Source organism: Anser brachyrhynchus, assembly GCF_964034855.1.
Source record: "Anser brachyrhynchus genome assembly, chromosome: 8".
NCBI classification, from domain to species: Eukaryota; Metazoa; Chordata; class Aves; order Anseriformes; family Anatidae; genus Anser; species Anser brachyrhynchus.
The window spans coordinates 15,410,221-15,432,472 of NC_137702.1; the positions used below are offsets into that span (position 1 = coordinate 15,410,221).

Consider the following 22,252-nt stretch of genomic DNA (forward strand, 5'->3'; position numbering starts at 1 on the left):
AGATTCCATTTATAAGGACCACAAAGAGACACTCTTGGCACACAACAGCTTTTGGTTTTAGCCGGGATGAAATAACAATAACTGCTTTTTAAAGGACAAAAATTAAACAGAATTTGCCTGCCAGCAGGCAGTTTAAAAGCCTACAAAAATTGAGACAATTGAGAAAATTTAACAAGATTCAGCAATCCCACATCAGTTCCCATATAATCTTTTACATTTACCCTATGAATTGCTTTGTTACCTTTCAGAAATGCTGAAATGCACATGGCTCTGCACTTCTGATAGCATCTGTGAGTATCTGCAAAGGCCAGTTTCACTATCTATAGTTATTCTGCTACCTTCCAGGAATTCAAAAATTCGGCCTCCTAATCTGTCTCCCCCCGCAGGAATGCTCCATTAGGTCACTGCATCACAACAACCTCCCTCAGATGGAGCCTACGGCTGTCATCGCAGTGGTGTAACTTGTCTCCACAAATTCAGACAGCAGGAAATTCCCTGCTGATCAGGTTTTCCTGAATGTCATCGACAGGAACTTTGATTTTAATAATAAAGAAAAATCTGCAATCTGGAATTAAAGATAAGTTGTAACCATGTTACTTCTCTCATTTAGTCTTCTAGCTACTGGAAGAAAAGAACAAAAAAGTTTTCCCAATCTAAAACTGCAAATATTAGTAAGATGCATGCTTGTGTAATGATGTTCATAGTTTTCCTGTGAGAGACATAAATTAAAGCTTTTACTCATATTTTAAACAAAGACATTTTTTCTTCCTAGAACTCAGTGGAAACATCTAGGTATCCAGTTGGCATAATTCAGATACAATAAATCATGGTATCTATTTCGGGCCTAATCTTAAAATCCACACTCAAACTTCTGCTAAGTTATGGGCAGGAGGATTTCTCCCCCACATCCCCCAAGTAAGGCAGGCAGCATTTTCCAGCTATCTGCGTTTCCCCAGAAGAGAGCAAAGACTGGGTACAGCATTTAAAGGCTCTCCCAAGCACTCCTTGTGAAGAGCTGCAGCATAGCAAAGATAATAACTAACAGATGGACTTTCATTCCTAAGTGGTGAATAACCTCGTCGTGTGGTTATGATTTGGTGAACATGGAAGTAGTGAAATGCACTCTTGAATAGATATGAAAGGAGGCTTATATGGCAGAAAGTAAACACAATGTACCAAAACAACGCAGACTTTTAATATTTAACTTTCTCACCAGAATTTTGACATTCTAAAAATCTGGAACACAGTGAATTTTGTTAGTCCTTATGCGTGAAAAAGAATTACAGAAATACAATAAACAAAAAGTCAGAGTCCTTAAAAAAAAGAAAACAATAAAGGAAATTACTTGCCGTAATGCTTCCTTTGTAACATAATTAATAACAGCAGCTGAAAAACACGGAAGTCTCTGCTTTGCTTGACCACTCTTAAGGAAAGAGAGAGGAGGGTCCGACCACGTTTAAGTTAATATTCTAATACAAAAATTACAATACAGTTTACACAACTATTTTAAAACTTCCTAGGCTCCTCCTTCCACTTTTGCTTTATGGTTTCTCTCCCAGTGCAGGACATCCACAGCCTGCCTTGACAAACACTCACTAACCTCTCCTCCCTACTGTCAAAACCTGCATAGCTTAACCTACACCCATCCAGAACAGATGCCTGACCAATCTCTTTTTGAATCAGATGGCCATTTTCAGCAACAAGTTCCATCACTGTACAGTCATTTTTCCTTTTTTTTTTTTTTTTTTTCCAGAAAAGAAAAAGGAAAATTAGGACAAACAACCTCTTCTTTTCAGCATTTGGCCCACCAGTCCCATTGGGATACAACTAACAATGCAGAGGAAGACACGCCAGCGCACCGGGAAGGCATCTCAGACTTCATCACCACCTCCTCACTATACCTACACGCTTCGAACGCATAAAGCCACTTCAGAGTAACGAGGAAACCACGACACTGTTCCTTTTCCTTGCCGTATCTCTACCACAGACCATCTTCACACAAAGACCCTATTAAGACAAGCTATAACAGGGACACTGACCGTCACGTAAATTATCAGGCACAATAGTAGCTGTCCAGAAAGATTCATTGGTTTGTTCACTTTCACCCTAGCAAATACACAAAGCAGTTTGGGGAAAGAAGAGATAAGCAACGTAAGAGTACAAGTATGTCACTGCAGAAGCACAAAGGCTGTCCTTGTCTAAACCTCTTGAGAACGAGGCAATTGCATGAAGGGGGGAAAAAAAAAAAAACAGCAAAAGTTCTTTAATGACAACCACGGAAAAAAAATATCAATTGATGGCAAACAACATAACACAGATAAGGCATCTGTTGCAACAACTGAGTAGACAGAGCATTAGGCGAGATGTGGTAAGAGGACTCAGGATGCAAAACAACAATCTAAAGATTAACTCAAGTACAAACCATTCTGAATCTTTTAGTTATTGGAGAAAGTACAACAAAACAAACAGGAGGAAAATATGAAGCTAACTAATGTCATTTTCTTGGATTCAGAAGAATTTGGTTCAAAGAATACAGAAACAGTGATACTGAATTTCAAGAAAGCAAATATTTTCCCCATCTCCTAAGACATAATGAAAAGAAATAATAAAATCCAGCAAGTAAAGATACTATGGCTCAAGTGCATGACAGCCAACAGTCCTTTATACATACAGAAATTTGCCATGGAGCTTCACAAACTGCTCAAGAGCTTAAGGTTTACGTTGTAAAATCTACGTTGTACAGTGCAGATATACTGTGAAAGGGTACTCTGCGATCGTATGCTGCTGCTACGTGCCTGAGATAAAGAAGCTAACCAGCCTAATAAGTTAATGATAGCCAGAAGGCCTAAAGGGAAAATGAAATTGCACAAGGGAAAAGTTATTAGAAAGAGAGTGGGTTTAATACTGAAGACGAATTCCTGAAGTTTCAAAACCTGCAAAGATATTAGTGGCATCTCTAGTGCAACCAAAAGCTGTGGGTGGTTCCCCAGAAGTCCAGGGAAGTCAAGTTCTGTAACTTTGCCATTAACAAAATACTGGCATGTTCATGGAGGAAAAGTAAATGTCACAGGTCTGCTTTACAGTCCTTCTGTTACAGTGCCCCATGAAACATTGCTGCAAGGAGTCATAGAGGTGTGTGTGTGGGGGGGGTTACAAAGGAGTAACAAAGGACATGAAAAACTCTGATATACCGAGTTCAGAAAACTAATAGGTCAAATCTCATTGACAACTTAATGCAAGTCAGCAGTGCACTGACAAAATTAACAGAAATATAAAGCTGATGAGAAATTACCCTTTGTACACTGGAAATAATTTTCTTATTACACTTGAGCTAGTCTAGTGAACCACTACTTCAGAAACCAGAATTGATACTTCTGTAATTTAGGATCCCTTGATAGCAAATTCCAAGTTTTCCAATTTAGCTCCCATGAAGACAGCCTGAACACTTCTAACCCTCTGCACTAAGTTTTGGAAACGTATCCACAAATTTACAGTTCTTTTCATGGAAACCACAGCTCAATAAACCTTCCATTAAGGGGTTACTAACGCTTTACAATGAAAAGGAAAAGCTATGAAATAAAGAAAACAAATTATTTTCTTGGCAAACAAGCAGGAAGGTCAATTCCCTCTTTGGCGGGGTCGAAACAATCAGTCCTTGCTCATTTCCGTCAGGAAAGCGAAAAAACAGAGGGATTCCCCTTTGGCAGCATCACAAGGAAATAACAGGATCTCGCCTTTCCCACTGGAGCACGAAGAGGTTCCCCTTTCCTCTGCCTCTGTGAAAACACCGATGGCTGAGTTGCCATTTTTCACAGCGCTGCAGCTTCCAAGTTCATTCTATCGCTTTGACTGCTCTCAAACACAAATGAGTTTGTATCTTTGCTTCTAGAAGCGTTTTACTCCGGCCTCCCCGTGCTGCCTGGTCCCCATACCTGAGAAACTCGGCTAGCTTCAAGTCAGAGCCTCACCGTGCCTCTTCCTTCCAAGGCACAGCTGAACGTACTCTGAGGCATGGCCTCTCTCCCTTTCTGGAAGACACTGAAGAGCAATCGAGGTAGATACAGCTGAATTAAACCCTCAGTACGTCTCACAGCACGACACTTAAGCTAGGCTGGATCAGGACAAATGGTTTGAATGTTTCCTCCAATCTACAACCCACCTTCAGCAAGTCCCTCCCCTAGCCGAGGGGCGGCAGTTTATTCAACAGGCTTTTTTCCAGTCTGCAGTTGTCTCTCGGGCTTCATGGCCTGTCTTCTTGCCTTTAGGTATGCCCTCGGTGTGCATGGTGCACAGTGCACGGACTTCAGTGAAGGCTTTTTCCACACCATATGTACATTACACGTTACAGCCGTATGCGCAAGTTCCTCTCTTCCCCCCAGAAGAGATGGTTCTGGAAACCCATTCCTAGACGAACACTTACTCAGAGAGAGGAGAGGAGAGAAAATCGGCTTGTGCACATGCTGGGCACATCGCTCCCATGCTAATAAGCCCAGTTATGATGCAGAAAAGAGGCTACGGTGTACACTTTTCCCCTTCTTTCACAATTTGGGGCCTGCCTACTTGCTTTGAAAGCGTGAAGGCTCTGAAGGTCTTTAAGCCTGCCTGTGGTACCTGCAGATCACCACCAGATGACTAGACAGGGCAAACCACTCGGGTGAAGCCAACACTAACACTTTTATTGTTATCTCATCCTCCACCTCTTTACTTACTCACGCATTTTTCCTCTGTAAGTGGTCTGGATCTAACTTGCCGCAACACAGACTGCAGAATTTTGGAGCGGAGAGAGCAATTTCAAATAAATCTTTGTGCAATAGATGTCTCAGCCTGAGACTCTCTAGCTGGGACGCTCCAGAAATCCTAATGCAATACCATTAATTATAAAACAGTTCATCCAAAAGAATTCAGCATGGGTTACAAAACGCTGGATTGTTACTTTAAAAAACAGGCGCATACTGGTTCATAAAGGAATTCTTTTCAGGAAAAGAAAAAATGAATGATTGCTCAAGATAGTAAGATGGACAAATTCTGTTTTCTTTGGAATCATCCCAAAAATCTTCTCAAAGGTCAAGTAATTATAGTCAGACATCATAAACGTTTAGCTGTGCATGCTACAGATTCACATCATACGTACTTTTTATAGTCAGCAATGACTAGTTTTCTGCTTTCCTTTTATGTTGTGTAAGATGACTTCGATTAAGAACGTAAGTAGAAAGGAAGGAAAACTGACTACTTTTTACAGTAAAAGTTGTACATCCTGGAATCTGTTGCTCTCCATTGCTTTTGTCAGCAGGGAGACGGATGTTCAGAGAAAGAGGGAGCAAGTGAAAAATGACACTGAAATGGCTGCAGTAACAAACCTGGGAAGATGAAAGTGACCTATAAGAAAACATAGCAAACTATTCAGGAAGAAAAGCAAGTTTTAATAAAAAACAAAACCCAGCACTCTGGGAAAAGACAGCAGCAAGTAATACACAGGAGCACTGTGTTTAAGAGACAGACTACAGAACAAATTTGATTTCCCCTTGAACAGGACGAAGTAGCCAGAGCCTGACTAGAGTTGTGCAGTGAAGAATAACTATTGTAAGCTAACTCCCTGCCTTTGTAAAGCAGGCAGAGCTGCTTTTGTGCCAGCTGCTGTGAGCTCGAGAAGAGTAATGAATTCTACTGTCAATCTTCTGCTGGCATAGGCTAAAGCCAGCCTGGGGTCTGTTCCAACTCATGCCAAGGCCAGCAGTTCAGCCAGGGATTTGTATCCGTAATTCCTGTCTCATGTATACCAAGCACTACATAAATGTGAAGAGAAATTGCTTCCTAAGTAAGACTAGGGAATATTAAATAAACCACCCCACACTTTTCAACACTTGCAGAAAATGCAGGGAAAGAAGAATGCCTGAGAAGGGCCCATTCCAGCCTTTTGTTTTGCTAGATGAATGAAGTAGTACTTTTGAAATGAGTTCTTAATATGATGATAAAAATTGATCTGAGCACCGCACTGGTAGCACTGATTTTTTTAAGCAACCAAATCACCTATGAAAAGCAGAAAACAAAAACTATAAGCTGTACTGGTTTCACATGAAGTTATTCACAAATGATAATGCAGAAGGAGTTGCCCTAGGAAGACAGTATGAAAAATTAACACGATCCAAGGAAGACACTGACACTTGATATTTGAGGCTCTGATGTGTTTAAAGATAGCAGTATTTGATACTCTTACAACCACTGACAAAATATCAGGTATAATAGACTTTAAAAAAAAAAATAAACAAAAACAAGAAAATAATCAAATCTATGTAAGTTTTGCATTTAAAAAGATTCGATTCCATTGCATTTATATTACTCTTGGAATTCCAAGGCAATTTTCTAAAAGTCTGTTGGCACACATGCACTGAAGCAAAAAGAACTGACTTCATCTTCCTAAATCTATTACTGTGACTACTGCGACCTACTAATGTGATCTAACCCGCAGATGCTGAAAAACAATGGACTACAAAAGAAAATTCTCTTTGAGCACAGAACTCAGTCATCCAAGGAAATAACTCTCATTTCTGCCAGCTGATCTTGAGACAGGGAAGTGCTCCAACATTACTAACATCATCCAGGCTTCTGGGAAGCAACTGCGCTGGATCAGTTGAAGCAAAATAAGCGTTCACCACCATAAAGCAATGACATTTAGTAGAGGAGAACCTCTGATACTTGTTTAGCACATTTTCTTCCCAGTGGTCCACAAGAATTAAGCGGCAAACATGCCAGTATTCTCATGTGCACCGGCCAATGTCACCACACAAAGCAAGAAGCCCCCTGATGCTGGAACCGGTACAAAAATGCTTTGGATATTTTTGGCTTTCTGAGTCATTGAATCATGAGCTGCACCACTACCACTGATACAAACACCAATGCTACAACCGATCCTATACACCAACACCCCTGCGTGGTGTAGCTGGTTTACAACAGGAAAGCTAGAGTTCCTTGGAGGACATGGTCCCCCGAAAGTAGTGGGCTTTGCAAGGCTTTAGAAGGCCAAGCAGCCTCAATTTTCCACACATCTAAATGTTCTGGCAGTGCCTCCAAAGTGTTCTACAATGACTTATGCTGAAACAATGTTTACATGTCATTCTGAATACACTAATGGTCAAAGAAGAAAAATGACCTATAAAGGACCTAACAACGATGTTTAAGAAACCATTATTTTTAATTCCATTAAACTAAACAAGCGTGTCTAAAGACAGACAACTATCTCAACTAGCTTCATGCAAGATGTTATGAACCCAGTAAAGGAGATCTTTATTTAATTGTCTCAGAGAGAGAAAAACATCTACTGTAAGCCTAATCTGTTGCAGTTCATTCTCATGTAGAAATAAGTTCATCTTCTATGGTAAGCAAGCGTAAGTAATGATCCCATTAAAATCTACAGTCACAAAACCCCTCAAAACTTTGGCCACTAACTTAGCTGTAACAAATATCAAGGATCTGCTGGATTTCGGATTTTTGTTTTTGCTTTTTTTTAGTTACACAAAGCCTAATAAGGCAATTCTCAGGAAGAGAAGAAAAAGAAGGTGTATTTCCCAAACCAGACTGTATAATTTGGCAGTTGCATTTTTTCTTTCCTTAGTGGAAAAAGCAATGCTCTTACCATATGAAGTCACTTTGAAGGCATCCCAAATAAAGGACTGAAGACAGTCAGGACATTAATTTATCCTGAAGAAAGAAAAGACTATTTTATAAAAGAATGTAGACTGTAAAAATCATCCAAGAGGCAGCAGCTAAACCTTTCTTGGAATATTTTCAGCCAAGGACAGAATGGACACCAACTAAATATTGCGTAACAGGTGATAGAGGCGAGCACCACAAAACGGAAAACTATTATAACAACCCATTCAAATGCAGATTTTTTCCAAACCAAAGCTTTAAAGAAAGAAGAGTTGTGTAACACTCATGTTTTTAAACCCTCCTTCACAAGATTCCTTATAAAGTAACTGCAGTTACACGACAAGACTATCGAGTGGTGTAACGGGTGCAGTGCCATAGAGCATTAGGCGACAGATGCGGACGAGAGGACACGAGGGGAGATCATGCTGTAGGTTACTCCAAACAACTGTGGGGTGCTACCAGCTCAAACCGAAAGCAATTTTAGAAACTGGTTGTAGAGAAGAGCTAGAGATCAGGATGAGGAACAACAACAACAGAAACCCGCAAGAGCTTATCACGGATGGGAAAGTTCGCTCAGAACTGTCACCAGGGATTACAAAAAGCACCTAGCAGGGAGAAAGCCACCACCACGCTGCTTGGCAGCTCTCCGCGAGAGCCACACAACAGGGCATTTCTGAAGTTCTGCAGCACTCCTGTGAAGAAGCATAAATCTGCACTGCATGGATAATTTATACTTCTGGATCATGAAAAAAAAAGCCCCCCCCCTTCCCCTCTATCCCCAATTTAAAGCATTCTGCAAAGGACTTTCAAAACTGAAAGGATTGTTTGCTGTGAAATACAGAAAACAGACAAAACTAAACCACAAACTCCTGTTTCATAAACATTTGCAGGAAATACTAAAATCCTTCTGTAACATACTTAAAACTAGCAGACTAACATTTATAACCCATAATAATCCTACTTAGATGTTCTCTGAAACACCACTGCACTGACTCAATAATACATAATCCCAGCTATGAAAAGTATTTTTCTTAAATGGTTCTGCTAAGCCTAAAACCAACATCCACTCAAACAAATACATTTTACAGCCTTCCTACTAACCTACTACTTGTGGAGAAATAATTCTCTGGTGGACCAGAGGAAGTGCTGGATAACAGAGTATTTATGTAGACTTGCATGATTCGTAGACTACACCAACCGCATTCCTCCAGGCTGCTGGCCCCAGAGGGACGAAGAGGAATGAAGAGGGTTCTGCCCTACAGGAGCCCACAGCCTAAAACCAGGCAGGGGAGGCGGCGCAGGATGAGTGAGCTCACAGCGGCAGTGATGACTTCACAAACCAGCAGCTCCCCACCGCTAAGACACAAGCTGGTCTGCATCAATAGCAAGTACCGAGTGCTCCCACTGCAGCCCCAGGTACTGAGTTTTTTACTGTGAGACAACGCACACCCTAATTAATTTAACGGTGGGGAGCCAAAAGGAGCCAAAATCAAAATAAATTCTCTCTTAACTATAATGCAACTATAGTAAAAGCTTAAATTCCCTCCGAGAGCCTTTGTCACAACAACTCTGCTAGCACAACTACACCGAGAGCCTGCTGGCAGAGCCCCAGCTCATGTTGACAGAAGATGCTCTTCTGCTGAGCTGGCAGTCCCATCGTGTCAAACCAGCTTTGTCCTTTCCTTTCTGAAGCAGGATTTTCTTTCAGTGTGCTGCTTTCGTGACCTGCCCCCGCTGCCACAGCAGGGCCTGCTCTACCAACAAGGAGCTGCGTTTCTCATCCAAAAGACTTCTTGTTAACTTCCTACAGTTCTTCTTAAAAATGTACGATTCACTGATTAAATACTAATTACTATAACTTTGGTATTGGAAAATAAAGACGATTCTGGAAGTGTAGGGTGAAACTCCAGTTTCAGGCTATTTATATTTATTTTGCAGATAGCACAACTTCTGAGATTCTTCTAAAAAGCTTCATGAAAAATGATTTTCTCTCAAGCACATGGGCTAAGGAAGCATTATACCCATTTCAGAAGATGAAAATGGTTAAGTAACAAAAGGAAGCAATGAGCAAAAGAAATTGTCCACTTGGTATTAAATTGGTTTCCTTCTCAAGCTTTCTACACTACTATCCTACTTCAAATGACTGAAAGGTGAATTTAACCTGCTATTGCAAAAGCAAATTTTTCTTCCAAGCACCTGTCTGAAAGTTTAAGTAGCAGTTTAAGCAGTCATTAACACTTCTGTAACTGAAAAAGCCGCCAAAAGCTTAGAACTAAAATAACAGTGAAAAAAATCTGTGTATAAATGACCATATTTTAAAAATACAAATGAATATTCAGTACCATCACTTGAATACTGCCTTTCCAACCATGCACGGCAGAATGATGTACAGCAGTAACTAGCTGAATGCATTCTCAGTTTTTCCTACGTTAATCTGCGAAGGGGACAGAAGTTGTTCATGCTGTGGAAACCTGTCCCGAATACCACTACTGACAGCTGAGCCCAAGTCTGCCATAAAGTATTGTAAAATGGGAAATTGTTCTGATGCCGTTTCCTAGCACTAAGTTCTAGAATGGCTTTTTTACTTGGGTACAACACCATACACAACCTGCATGGCTAAAGTGCCTGAACTGAATTCACGGAGCACTGGGAAATACAGCAGAGAGAGAAACCTGAGAAAGCTTCACCTGCCTGCATCCTTCCACACGGAACTTTTCAGGTCAGCTCACAATACCAGCATTTTTAATTCCCCCCTAAATGTAGAGAATTAGGCTATTCTTGAAGTAAACGGAAGTCAGTCCACACATTTCACTCAAAACCAACAGGTTTGTAGCTGAGAACTCTGATGGCAAATTTTACAACCTTATTTCAAGTAGTGATTGCAAAGAGGGAAAAAAAATCAAAACCATGAGGAGTTTATATTTGTGGCTTGAATGATGAAGTATGTTACCCACTTCTGAATAATACTTACTGGGAAAGAGAAACATAGCACAAACATGTTCAGTTACAACTGGCATTCTTCTACTATACCTTTTTTCTTCCCCTTAGAAATAACATACCATGCTTCAGGGAAATATATTATTTCCATTTGTTACATTTGAAGAAAAGAATGTACTTTAAGAACCCTAACTAGGAATCACTGGTCAACCACAATAAGCTATGATATTAAAGCTGGTACATATCCTTTTCAGTAACAATGGCAACAGGGTGGAGTCTTCAAAATGGTATTTATACCATCAAAAATTATTTATTTAAAGTTTAATTTTGAAGTCCAAGATTATTATTGTCTGTTCTGGAAACAAAGAAAACAATTTTTCACAAGTCACAACTCTGGAAACTTAAAAGCCGACACCCAGCAATATCTTAACATGAAGAGTAATGAGCTAGTAACGTTGAGAAAAATATGCTACTTCCAATTCAGCGACTGGGTGCTGAGAAGTAATTTCTGCTGCAATGGTGGTTTGAAAAAGACAGCTCCCCAGCTGACTCCCTTGAGAGGTTCACATATCCACAGAGGATCTTATAGAAGAGAACGGACACTACGCTTTAGCTGGTCAATGAATTAATTTAGCATTTAACACAACTTCAGCGCAAACACTCAAACATTTGCATGGACTGCTGCTGAAGCAGTTCAGGCACACGCACACTCACCAGTCCACCAATGCAGCCGTGAGTGCCACGGCTTCTTAAACTGTCCAAGTATGACTTGGCTGAATTTACCAATCGTGCAGAATCGTCTAATTGTGCAGAAATTTCAATGTTGATATATTAAAAGACAAAGAAATAATGTTTTTTTGCGGAATCACTTAAAATGGCTGGTGATTACTCACTGAAGCTTAATCCATGAGATATGTGATAGGTCCCTGTGATACTAAAGACTAAGAAATGTATTTATATATTTTTTCTATCCTTAATTAAGAAGCACACAAACTAAAGAACCATCTTACCTGACAGAGTTTTGCTTCCTGTTTTCTATTTTCATTAAAATTTGTACATCTGACTGAGGAGACATTGTATAGATTTTTAATCTGAAAAAAAAGAATAAGCAACAGATGAAGAGACAATGATGTACTTCAGACTCTTATCATCCATAAGAGATGGATATCTTTTGTATGTCAACAAGCAAAAGCATTTATTTCTTCATAAAAAACAAGTATTTGCCATATGTTGAGTATCTTCTAAAAATTAGGGCTATAATTACTAGTGTGTTTTTCTAATTCCTCCAAAGAAAAGGTTCACTGCAGATAATTATGGTCATATTTTTTAGAATTACAGTTGCTTTATTTGATCTGTATGCTATGAGTCAACGTCTTAATCTTCTACTGATTTAAACTTTGTGGCTATATTCCAGGGTTACTTAATTGTGAAAGTTGGGATGGTTTTTGCCACAGGAATTAAGGATGTCCTGCTGACAGGGACCTCAACCTTACATATTGAAAGTGCAGCTACTTTAAGCAATCTATTCAGGATGACTCCTTTCTTTTATTAGTGAATTAGACAGAAAGTTATTCAGTACGCACCTTTGACAAACTACAGGATCTGACTCCACTGGATCAATGTAGGGCTTAAGGATATCGGTGAGCGTTTTATCCTCTGGCACCCTTTCACAAAAGATAAAAATCAAATACATAAGACATGCTTCATCGCGTACACAAAAATCTATTATCTGAGTCATTTAAAGGAAACTGTGTATTTGCGTGCTACAGTGGTACAACTGAGCACTTTATAGGAGGATTATAAATGTGTATCAATACAGCACAGGTAATTGACAGCTCTATCTCAGTTTCAACACTGGGACTTCACTGGCATCCACAAGGAGTAAACAGATGAGTATCTCTAGTTTCAAACCCTGCAGCATAACATGCTGTTCGTACAGCCCAGGAGTAGATGCGGGCGTACTTCTCATACCCCTTCAGGCTAGGAAAAAAAGAGAAAGAAGGATTTGTCAATAAAAGCTTAGTTTGGGGATTTTGGAAAATGCGCTTATGGGCTTTCCTACAAAGGAAACAATGCAACCATTTCATTGTATGTGAAGGTCAGCTCCAGCGCGCAAGCGGAGAGGAAAGTGAAATCCTGCTGAATCCCTGCTCCACGAGAGCAGAATAGATTAGCTGTACAGCATGTCACCACCATGAATATACATGCTGTTCTCTTTACTTCAAGGAAGGACTAGCAATGAAATATTTCACCTGATTTGAAAAGCCCACTAGCTTTCAAGGACTAAAATACTACACAGCGTTAATTTAAATGCCCCTGTAATTAAGGCAGAAAATAATATTAAAGTTTACCTTGTATAATATAAATATTTAAGAACTGATCAAAATATTTTCCAGTTTAATTCCAGCAGAAGAATTTAAACTTTATACAAATCTGTTTATCAAGCTCAGTACCTTTTTAAAGTGTATTCAGCATGACAGTGAGGAAATACAAGCTTCAAATGCCAGTAGAACTTTTGCTCCCTGAAAAGAAAGAAATGCATGCTGTTAATGCCTTACTAGTGTTAGCTGGTAACTGCCATTTTTTTTCCTATGATAAAGCCTGGTAGCCTATGACACAAGTGCAGAATACAATATATAGTAAAGATTTTGAATGGCATTTTCAAAGAGTAAAGCAGCACACAGAGGAGCTGAGAGGGGCACTCAGAAAGAGGCAATGATCCCAGCTCCTGCTGAATTTCAAGTCCTTTTGGGGTGAAAACATCTTCCTTGCAAATACAGGCACGGTACCACCAATCAACTGATCAGCAACATTTCACGTTTTAAAAGGGAACATCCTCCAGCTGACTTTCTATGTGCACAGCTGCCCTTTCATTTGAGAAAAGGAAAATGCTTTTTGGCATATCACCCAGGCCAGACTGCCAACCCAGCACAACAACAACAGCCACAGGTCCGAGCTGAGGCCAGGCTCCCCACAAAATAAAGGACCCGTCTTTCTGACCAGAAAAGGTGCTGGGGCAGGAAGGGAAGCTGCGTTTTGGCATAACAGGGTTAACAAAAGTTGGAAGGAATAAACGCTTTACAGAAATATCAGGAAACTCTTGGTAGACACAGAAATTGATGCCACAATCCCTTCTCCACTTTGTGGGCTGTAAAACCATCTTCCCTTTAAAGCCAGCGCAAGTAGTACCTGAGAACAGAAACTCCTGGAGCATGGTTCCAGCGCAGTATCGTGTCAAGAAAGGCAGTACTGCCTACAGGACACCCCTCTATGACTAGAAAATCTCTGGCTTTGTCTCTCATTTGCAGAGAATCTGCAGAAGTCAATAATGACTTAAGACCAGCCATTCTTCCTTTCATTGTTTCAAACTCTCCCACTCTGTATGGTGCATGTAACAATCTTCTTCTAAATGAAATCTCATAAAAAAAAAAAAAAAGAGCAGTCTAAAAGGTAGGTGCAAGGCCCTTTGCTCTGGTTCCGAGTTTTACACTCGTGACAAACAGTACGGATTTGGGAGAGGAAGGAGGGACGGACTAGTGCCATTTAGAAAGCAGACGCCAGACATCTAAGTGAAGCACAGGAACTTTGAGCGGTGGTGGTGGTACTTTTTTTTTTTTTTTTTATAAACTACTTAAGAGCTATGAATCATTATATCCAAGATAATCAGCATCGGTTATGCGAAGGTTCTGGTACCACAATTAAAAACAAACACATTGTTGCTCCAACTTGCTCTCTCATTTGCTTATCGGGCAGATGGAACATTATCCAGCGGGGTCTAGTCAGCTGCGGAGACAGGGTATGTGTATCCAGCAGCAAAACAGTCAACAAGTTAGTTGCTAAGCTCAATTAACTATCTTATCAATTTTTAAATGCAGGCTCTTTATGAAGCATGCTTACCAAATATTCACTGCCTTATCTAGTTATTTCTGGGTTAAAGCTAAGCTTTACAGCTGAACTATGCTTCCTGCAGTGTAAGTACAGTGGTCTTCACTTTTACCAAACAAGAAAGGGATGGGGGGGGAGCAGCAAGCAAGAAGCACCCTTCCAAGGAGTTACTGATCAAATACAATGAACTAAGGAAGGCTAAGGTCCACAAAGTAACATGCAACAAGCTCACTGACATCTTGCCTCGTGGATTTTATGCTATTTTGCATATTGCTATGATGCCGACTTAAACTACTGAACTGAAAAAGTTTTGAAGTAACTCAAAATCAGTCAGTTTAATGGAATTTTTAAAGTCTTCTGCAAGGTGAGTGAAACAAAGTTTTTAATTCTTTATCCTCACAACTGAAGGAAGCATCAACACCAGCATGTGCACAGAGCAAGCTGCAGTGGTATCTGGCATTTAACGTGGCACAGTATTAATGCAAAGCACCTTCCCAAGCAGGCTTCGGTAAAGGTTTGCAATCTTTAAACAGAAATAGGCTCACTATCATTAGCTGCAGTGACCACTAATGATGGGTAGGTATGCTTATTAAAACACATACTTACAGGACCGTTCGTTATACACTGTCCACTAACTCGGGGCTTTCTAGCAATTTTTCATTTAATTCACCACCGACTTGTTCAAACAGGCCATGCTCATGCATTCTAAGTGACCAAGCCTTGTAGTGACGTGAACTTTCTTTCTGCCAAACCTTTAATCAAGACGGCCGGAGCAGTGGGAGCACTGCAGACCTGCCTCTCCCAGCTGGGCCCAGCACGGTGTGACGCAGGTCACAGAAGCCCGGACGTGGCCTTTAGGGCTGGCTCTAACACAGGCACTTGAAACAGAAATGTTCCAGAACTACTTCCAGCTATCTGCTACCTGTTGCTAGGAATACTCTTTGTGTCTGCAGAAACTGTAGTCACACAGCACATCCTGATTTCACATGCAAGACCAGTTCCCTGTGGGCTCACTGAGGCAGACTCAGTCCGTCGCTGCAGCTGTATAATCAGCTTAAGAGGGCTCTTTTCAGACTTTCACCCAGCCTCCCTCCCCCTTCCAGGCACAACCTAGTCCATGGATTAGTGCACAGAAAGAGTTATGAATCAGAAGTCTGAACTCTACATTTAAAAATATCGTTCCTTGTCAGAAGGTTCCACTGGAAAAACAGAAATGTCGATATTGTCAGCACACTAAAACCTAAACCGGTGTTACTTGCTTCATCTCTCTTCGAAGTATTCTTGCCTGAACGTAAATGGCAAACAGTAAGAGGTAAGACAGACTGAGAGCTAGGTAGAAGAAGGCAAGGGATAAAGAAGCTTAGAACTGGAATAGCCTCACACACTTTGCTGTCAAATGAAGCCTTGAAAAACAGCAATATTTTTACACGGTAAGTTTCCATAAGTAGAAAAAATTTGTAACGACCTGCTGGATCCCTCCTATTAAAGTGAAGCATCCCTCACCATCACTGATTTCTGCTCAATTAGAGAACTTGATGCAACTGTAGATGCTATCAAAGCTGCTTCACAAAAAGTTCAGATTAAAATTAGATATCCTGGCTCCAGATCTCACTGACTTCATTTTCCATTATGGCTCACTGGGGTAGTATTTCCTTCAAATATAACTGTCATGTACCATGTTCATTTTCTAAATGAAACGCTTAATTGAGTCAGTCATCTGCAGTTGAGTAACAGCTCGCTGCTCCAAGTGCTCCACGCCGCTCAGCTGCCGAGCAATGCCAGCCCATGGTTTTCTTGAATACCAAGGCACTGACTATAAAACTACCAAACTGCATGGATCTGGATGAGGCGCAGCACATCCTTGATGCCAGTAAGAGCAGCATCATCGCCCATCCCTGCGCCGCTTGGCTTCATATCCTATTTTGCCTGCTTCAGAGCCATACAAGCCGATCAGAAGCAGAAAGAGAAGCCAAGCACCGCTTCCCTTGCGTGAGATGTAGCTGCAAATTATGCTCAGAGCTGCACAGGCTGTTCTGCAATTACTGCTCTTCTACAACAAATAACCCTCTCCCTCTTGTTTTACCTAAAACTTCCAAAAAACTACTTTTTGTAATCAACTTCAGTTTTCCTCACTGTTTTTCTTCTACTGAACCACAAGCAAGTGATATTTCAATTTCTGAAAGCTAGAACTGAAAGATTTTTATTTCTGATATTACAAAGACTGCAGTGACATGCACAATGTGGCTGTTACCTTCAAGTAGCTCTGGGCACAGCTGCAAAGGTTTTCTTCACTGCCTTTTACATTTAACGCAGCACCCAGGGAGATGTTCCAAGCTCTGTGGGTGTATGCAGTACGGGTGCTGGGAGGTACAGGACAGATCTAGCACCTGCCTAGGGTGCTACAAAGGATTTTGGGACTTGGAGCCCCCCCATACGTACCTTGAAGGATTTTTAAAAGGGGTCCAAAGCCTACATATTTCTCAAAACATTTGAGATTGTCACAATTTCATACATAAATGTTTCATATAATATAAATGTTTCATGAACATTCATTAACATTTTTACCTACTTTCCTCTGAACAGTCAATTTTGTCTAGATCACTGTAGAAGTACATATAAAGAGCTTTACACATATGTATTTATTTTTATAGAGAAAACCTGTATTAAAAACCTATTATATATATATAAAACTTTTCACATGTATATTTATATAGATGTATAAAATATAAATATAATGACAGAAAGTTCCAAACTCATCACATCTTAAGATACCAATAGTAGTTCTGGCTCTGCAGAAGTACCTAAGGGTTGGTCTATCAAAGATCTCTGACAATTCTGTTTCCATTTAGCAAGTAATATTCTTGAAATGTTTTAAGTAAGTATGTGTGACATATCAAAGCACAAATACTGTAGTATCTCCCATCTATGTTATTTTACATTGATAAAAGAGATGAAGAGGAAATAGATAAGTTTAACGAAGGACCAGTTACCTTTAATTTGACAACGCCCTGTACTCTCACCTAACACACTGAAGTTTAACTGCAACACAGGGCCTTCACTATCCACTCCTTTGGCTAATGTTACCTTTCTCAACTTAAGCAACAGAGATTCAGCACAACTAAGTGACTAGATTCCCTTGTGGAGTCAAAACACCATTAACAAATGAGAACGTACAGAAGTGTGATGGTTTCCTTCTCCCCTCTGCCACCAACTACGTGCTCCTAGTGCCAAAATGACTGCTGCTGTACATCTAGCAATAGCACACAAAAGAGGATGTCTCCATTTTGTTGAAACTTCATTAAGCTTATTCCTGGATTTGATGTATAAACAATAAAACAATGAAATATTTCTCCTGAAAGTTCAAATGTTTCCTAGTTACAGTAAACAGCACGACAATCGATGAAGAAACTGAAGCGCACTTCCGCTGTAGCACATATGGTCTTCTACAAGGGGGCCTCACAACAGCAGGAGATGTTACTAACCGCCTGTGTTGCAATAATCAAACACGATAGGCTTGAACTGAGAGTCCTGGGTAAGGAAAGGGGATGCTGCTGAGGCAGAGTGAGTAACTCACTGTAATTCTCAAAAAAAAAAAACCCAAAAACTACTGTCCTCTTTAACTTCTGCAAGTAAACAAAATGAGCATCAGACTCACTATGAGAATAAAAGATTTCAGTTGCTAAAATAAAAAAATGTCAGCTACAGAACTCAGTAGCTATTCATTTTGACATGGGGATATTTGGAAAGCTACTGATTTGCAGAAATGCACACAGATCCTGCCCTCAGTACTAAGTAACAACTAAATTCAAGCTTAAGGGCTCCAGCAGTGTAATATGAGCCCCAAAACCTGCTCATGTAACTCCTCGGTAAATTCTCAAGATCAGCAACACTTCAAAAAATTCACGCTGATTATCTTTACCTAGTTGAGGATTAAAGACTTGACATTTTAGGGCTTTCATAAGCACCTCAGAAGTAACTTCCATAGCACTATCACCCACTACTAATCCCAAGTCTCCACGCCAGATTTTATTCACACTATTAAATCAAAGAAGAGAGACAAAGGAGAGGATCCCCTCTTCTCCCACGTACGTGATGTGATCAGAGGTCCCCACCCTGCAGGAACGCCTCCCACCCGGGGGGAGCTGCATCCCTCCTTCCCGTCTCCGAGCCTCCGCAGGTTCTGCGCAGGGGTGCTGTGCGCAGACGGGATGAGGCAGGGCGGAGGTGCCCAGGCAGACAAGCAGCAGAGCGGGGCTGAGCAGGGCTGCAGGGCCGAGGGAGTGGAGCTGCACTGCCCCACCTCAGCGCCTCGTTGCTGAAATCAGCTCCCGCTGAGGATGCAGGAGGCACAAGCTGCAAGCTCCCCCGGCTCCTCCCGTGTGCCCTGCTGGCTGGAGCTCCCCTCTTGCTGCCCAGCCTGGTCACGCCCTGCAGCCCTCTCCCGAAGGCTCCCTGTCACAGCAGCGCACCCCAATTCCACGGCAGCACCTCCTCCAGAAGGGGAACTAGCACTTCTATTGGAAAATGAGGGCGCTACAGCAAAGGTACGATGAAGCAGTGCATTAAAAAGAATTTGCAAATAAGGTGGCCTAAACCACCTGCAAGTCAGACGGCCCACAGGTAGGAGTTCACAAACTGGACTCAAACTCCATTCTCTACTGACCCCCCGGTATCTGGATTGCTTGATACTGCAAGTTAATCCAACCCGTGTGTTACCCAGCACTGGCACGTATGCTTTCACAATACTAATGGAAACAACAAACTAATGGAAACTGGGAAATGAAGAGTCTGGTTAACACATCTAAACAACCACTGATTTGTCCTCCAGAGCTGGCAGGGGCAGGGAATGACACAAGAATACATCTTGTACTTCCTAGTTTTGGATTACTTTCATTCCTGCCTTGTATAGCCTAACAGCTTGGCTTCCATGGAGAGTGTGAAAAAGACATCAGAGAAGATTCTCAGCTCTCCACACACATACGCAGCGCAGTTTCCAATCTGCACCCTCCAGAGCAACCCCTCCACAAACCCCGACAGACAAACTGCATGAGAAAGGGTTCTGAGCTACCGAAGTGCAGACACACCAGAGCCTGACAAGAATCAGGTGTTAAGCTCATAGAAAGCAACGATTTGCACAGCTTTACCCCACTTGGATGTAACATTCAACAAAAGTTAGGGGTCTTATCATGAAATCACACGGGACAGGTATCAAATGGCTGATACTTTTTGGTTCGATCAAACCTTGGGTTTGATTCCTCAGGCACCCACAGGAGGAGCAGGCAAAATGTGCCAATTACAAGAAATAAAATTAAAAATAATTAGTTTTTAATCTACATCGCTGAATTCAAACAGCCCACTGCTGGGTGAACAGTAGCAGCACCAGAGAGGAAACGTCCCTCTTGTAGTTACCACAGAGCATGCTCCATTCCCTTGGCAGCACGTGCAGGAAGCAGAGGGTTACTTCCTATCCTCCTGGGACAGAGAACGTTACCATGTTCTTCCTGCTGGGGTCTGAAAGCCCCGGAAAGGATAACATTCCAAATCGACCACAAAAAACCACCCCAGGACCTCACAGCTGACAAAACAATAAAGCATCATCCCAGACGGCCTGTGAGATACTTCCATACCTATTTGCCAATGTCACTTTCTTTGCCCCATCCTTTTAGGTTTTAAGTCTGCTATTGTTAAACAACAAAACACGTGAAACTGTAACCTGCTTAAAGCTTCATTTGTTATCAACAGAAGGTACATTTCAGTACCTACCCAAAAAAACTTTCTAGAGAAAAAGAACTGAAGAACATGTTACCTGAAGGCAAATTTCCGTCAGCACAGGATCGCACTGTGCCCGGGATCCTACCAATAGGGCCAAAATCCCTGCATCTGTGCCTCTTCTGTTCTTCTGTCTTTAGATACCAAGCCGCTGATCCCAGCAGCTCTGGGCCTTCTGCCCTTGCTCTGGCTCTGTAACACTACTCCCTTACCCTGTACTGCCAGGGATGCCCGTTTTGTTTTATCCACAACACTGAGGAAACGCCGCAGCTCGGCCTGAGATACTTCAATAGCATGAGCCCAGCACAAGATATCTGTAGAAGGCTGAATGTGTGGCCAAAGCAAAGGACGGCAGTACAGAGGCTGACAGCCTCTGCTCATGTGGCTAGAGAGATCCCCAGTGATGGAGAAAACACCCCAAATTTCCTTTCTTTCCATGGGTCTGTCATGGATTTGCTTTGGCAGAGCTTGCAAATTATGTAACTGCTAAAGGTTACACTTCTACAACTTTCTATGCCTTATGTTCTGCTAAAAATAACGATATTTATGTTAAAAAAAAAAAAAAGCTTGTGTCTCAGAACGGCAGAGATGAGAAGAGATGATACTGGATGATACTGGGAAGTGTACTGAGCAGCTTTTCAGGTTGGTTATTGGAGAGAGACACCTGGTGGCTGCTCCCCAGCCACAGGCACCTCACCCCTTCCAGCCACCGCTCCTTAGATCGTGGTTTGTAAGTCACAAGAACAGAGGGAAAAATGCATACCGAAACCAGAACTTGCCACCAAAACTAAGAATATGAAGAACAGAAGAGGAGGAGCCAGCAGGGATAGCCAGCATATCTAATTACTGTAAGAAGCACAGATCTTCAAGCTGAACGTGACCTGTTTCCTGTCGTAACACAGTACTCTGCAGTACTTTTTTCATAGTAAAAAAAAAAAACAAAACCGAAAACAAACAAACAAAAATGCTTTAAATACAAAGTCTGGATACCAGAGAAAACCTACAAGAGTAGATAAAAAGAAAGGACGTCTAAAGTCTTCTTAATCTTAGCCTTCTTCCTGACTTCATATCTGTCTGTCTGCAGTTGTCTAAGCCGTGCACGTGCTACAACATACGTCAACCCTAAGACGGCATGCAGCAGGTAGATGGACTGGAAGCACCCCTTTCAGACTTAAAGACAGCTATTTTCAGAGAGAGGAGTTCTCAGCAACCATTCTACATCAATACTCTATTGTAAACCTTTAAAGGAATGTTTTCTTCTTCCAACAACAAAACCCCCAAAAACCTTCAGAATCCCATTTAACAGATGAAAATCACAACAGTACTAATTCCTCTTACTCCTCTCCTACTTAACGTTGGTATTTTTCAAAATAAAACACGAATTGTGTAAACTATAAAACTGAGCTCAATGAGACTAAAAATGAAAAACTGCAGCAGGAAATATTAAATCTAAATAGCTTTTGTAATAAAAAAAAAAAGCATAACATTTTAAAAGCAAGCATATCAGTATGAATTTAGATTCCCATCATTATGGGTTCAGTGAAAGCAAAACATTGCTGACTAACTGACTGAAGACTCACTTCTTATTGAAGATGGTTGAATTTTCTTTTCTTTTTGTAAATCCAATGGGCAGTGTCTTCAGGTTGATATTATGCCTTCGAGCTCTGTTTCGCAAGTAATTTATCTAGCAAAAAATAAAAATACATTTTTTTGATTATGAATAATATACACAAAGCTGGAACATTAAAATAAAAAATGAACAGTAAATCATAAAAGAATTATGAGGACATTATAGAAAAGGCCATATTTAATGTAGAACTTTGACTTTTGGAAAAAAACCAAAACACTGTGATTGAGAAAGTCAATAAAGCAAGAATGGACACTACCTGAAACATTTTCAGGTGAAGTTTTCCACAGTTAAGAACAACATGCCAATGAACTCTTTTCTTTTCCAGTTAAAGCTCTTTAACATACCGTGAAAGTCACAAACAACTACTGTGGGTGTAAAACCACC

General features: G+C 41.0%; 1 protein-coding gene across 1 annotated transcript in view; it reads right to left on the minus strand.

Moving 5' to 3' along the window:
* Window positions 1-22,252, minus strand: part of ZNHIT6 (zinc finger HIT-type containing 6) — a 34,593-nt gene that overhangs the window by 9,583 nt on the left and 2,758 nt on the right. Inside the window, exons 5-8 of the mRNA XM_080603011.1 lie at window positions 21,819-21,922; window positions 13,038-13,106; window positions 12,168-12,248; window positions 11,595-11,675 (exon numbers count right to left, since the gene is read on the minus strand). Coding sequence (XP_080459137.1) covers window positions 11,595-11,675; window positions 12,168-12,248; window positions 13,038-13,106; window positions 21,819-21,922 — 335 coding nt within the window. The remainder of the gene's footprint in view (window positions 1-11,594; window positions 11,676-12,167; window positions 12,249-13,037; window positions 13,107-21,818; window positions 21,923-22,252) is intronic.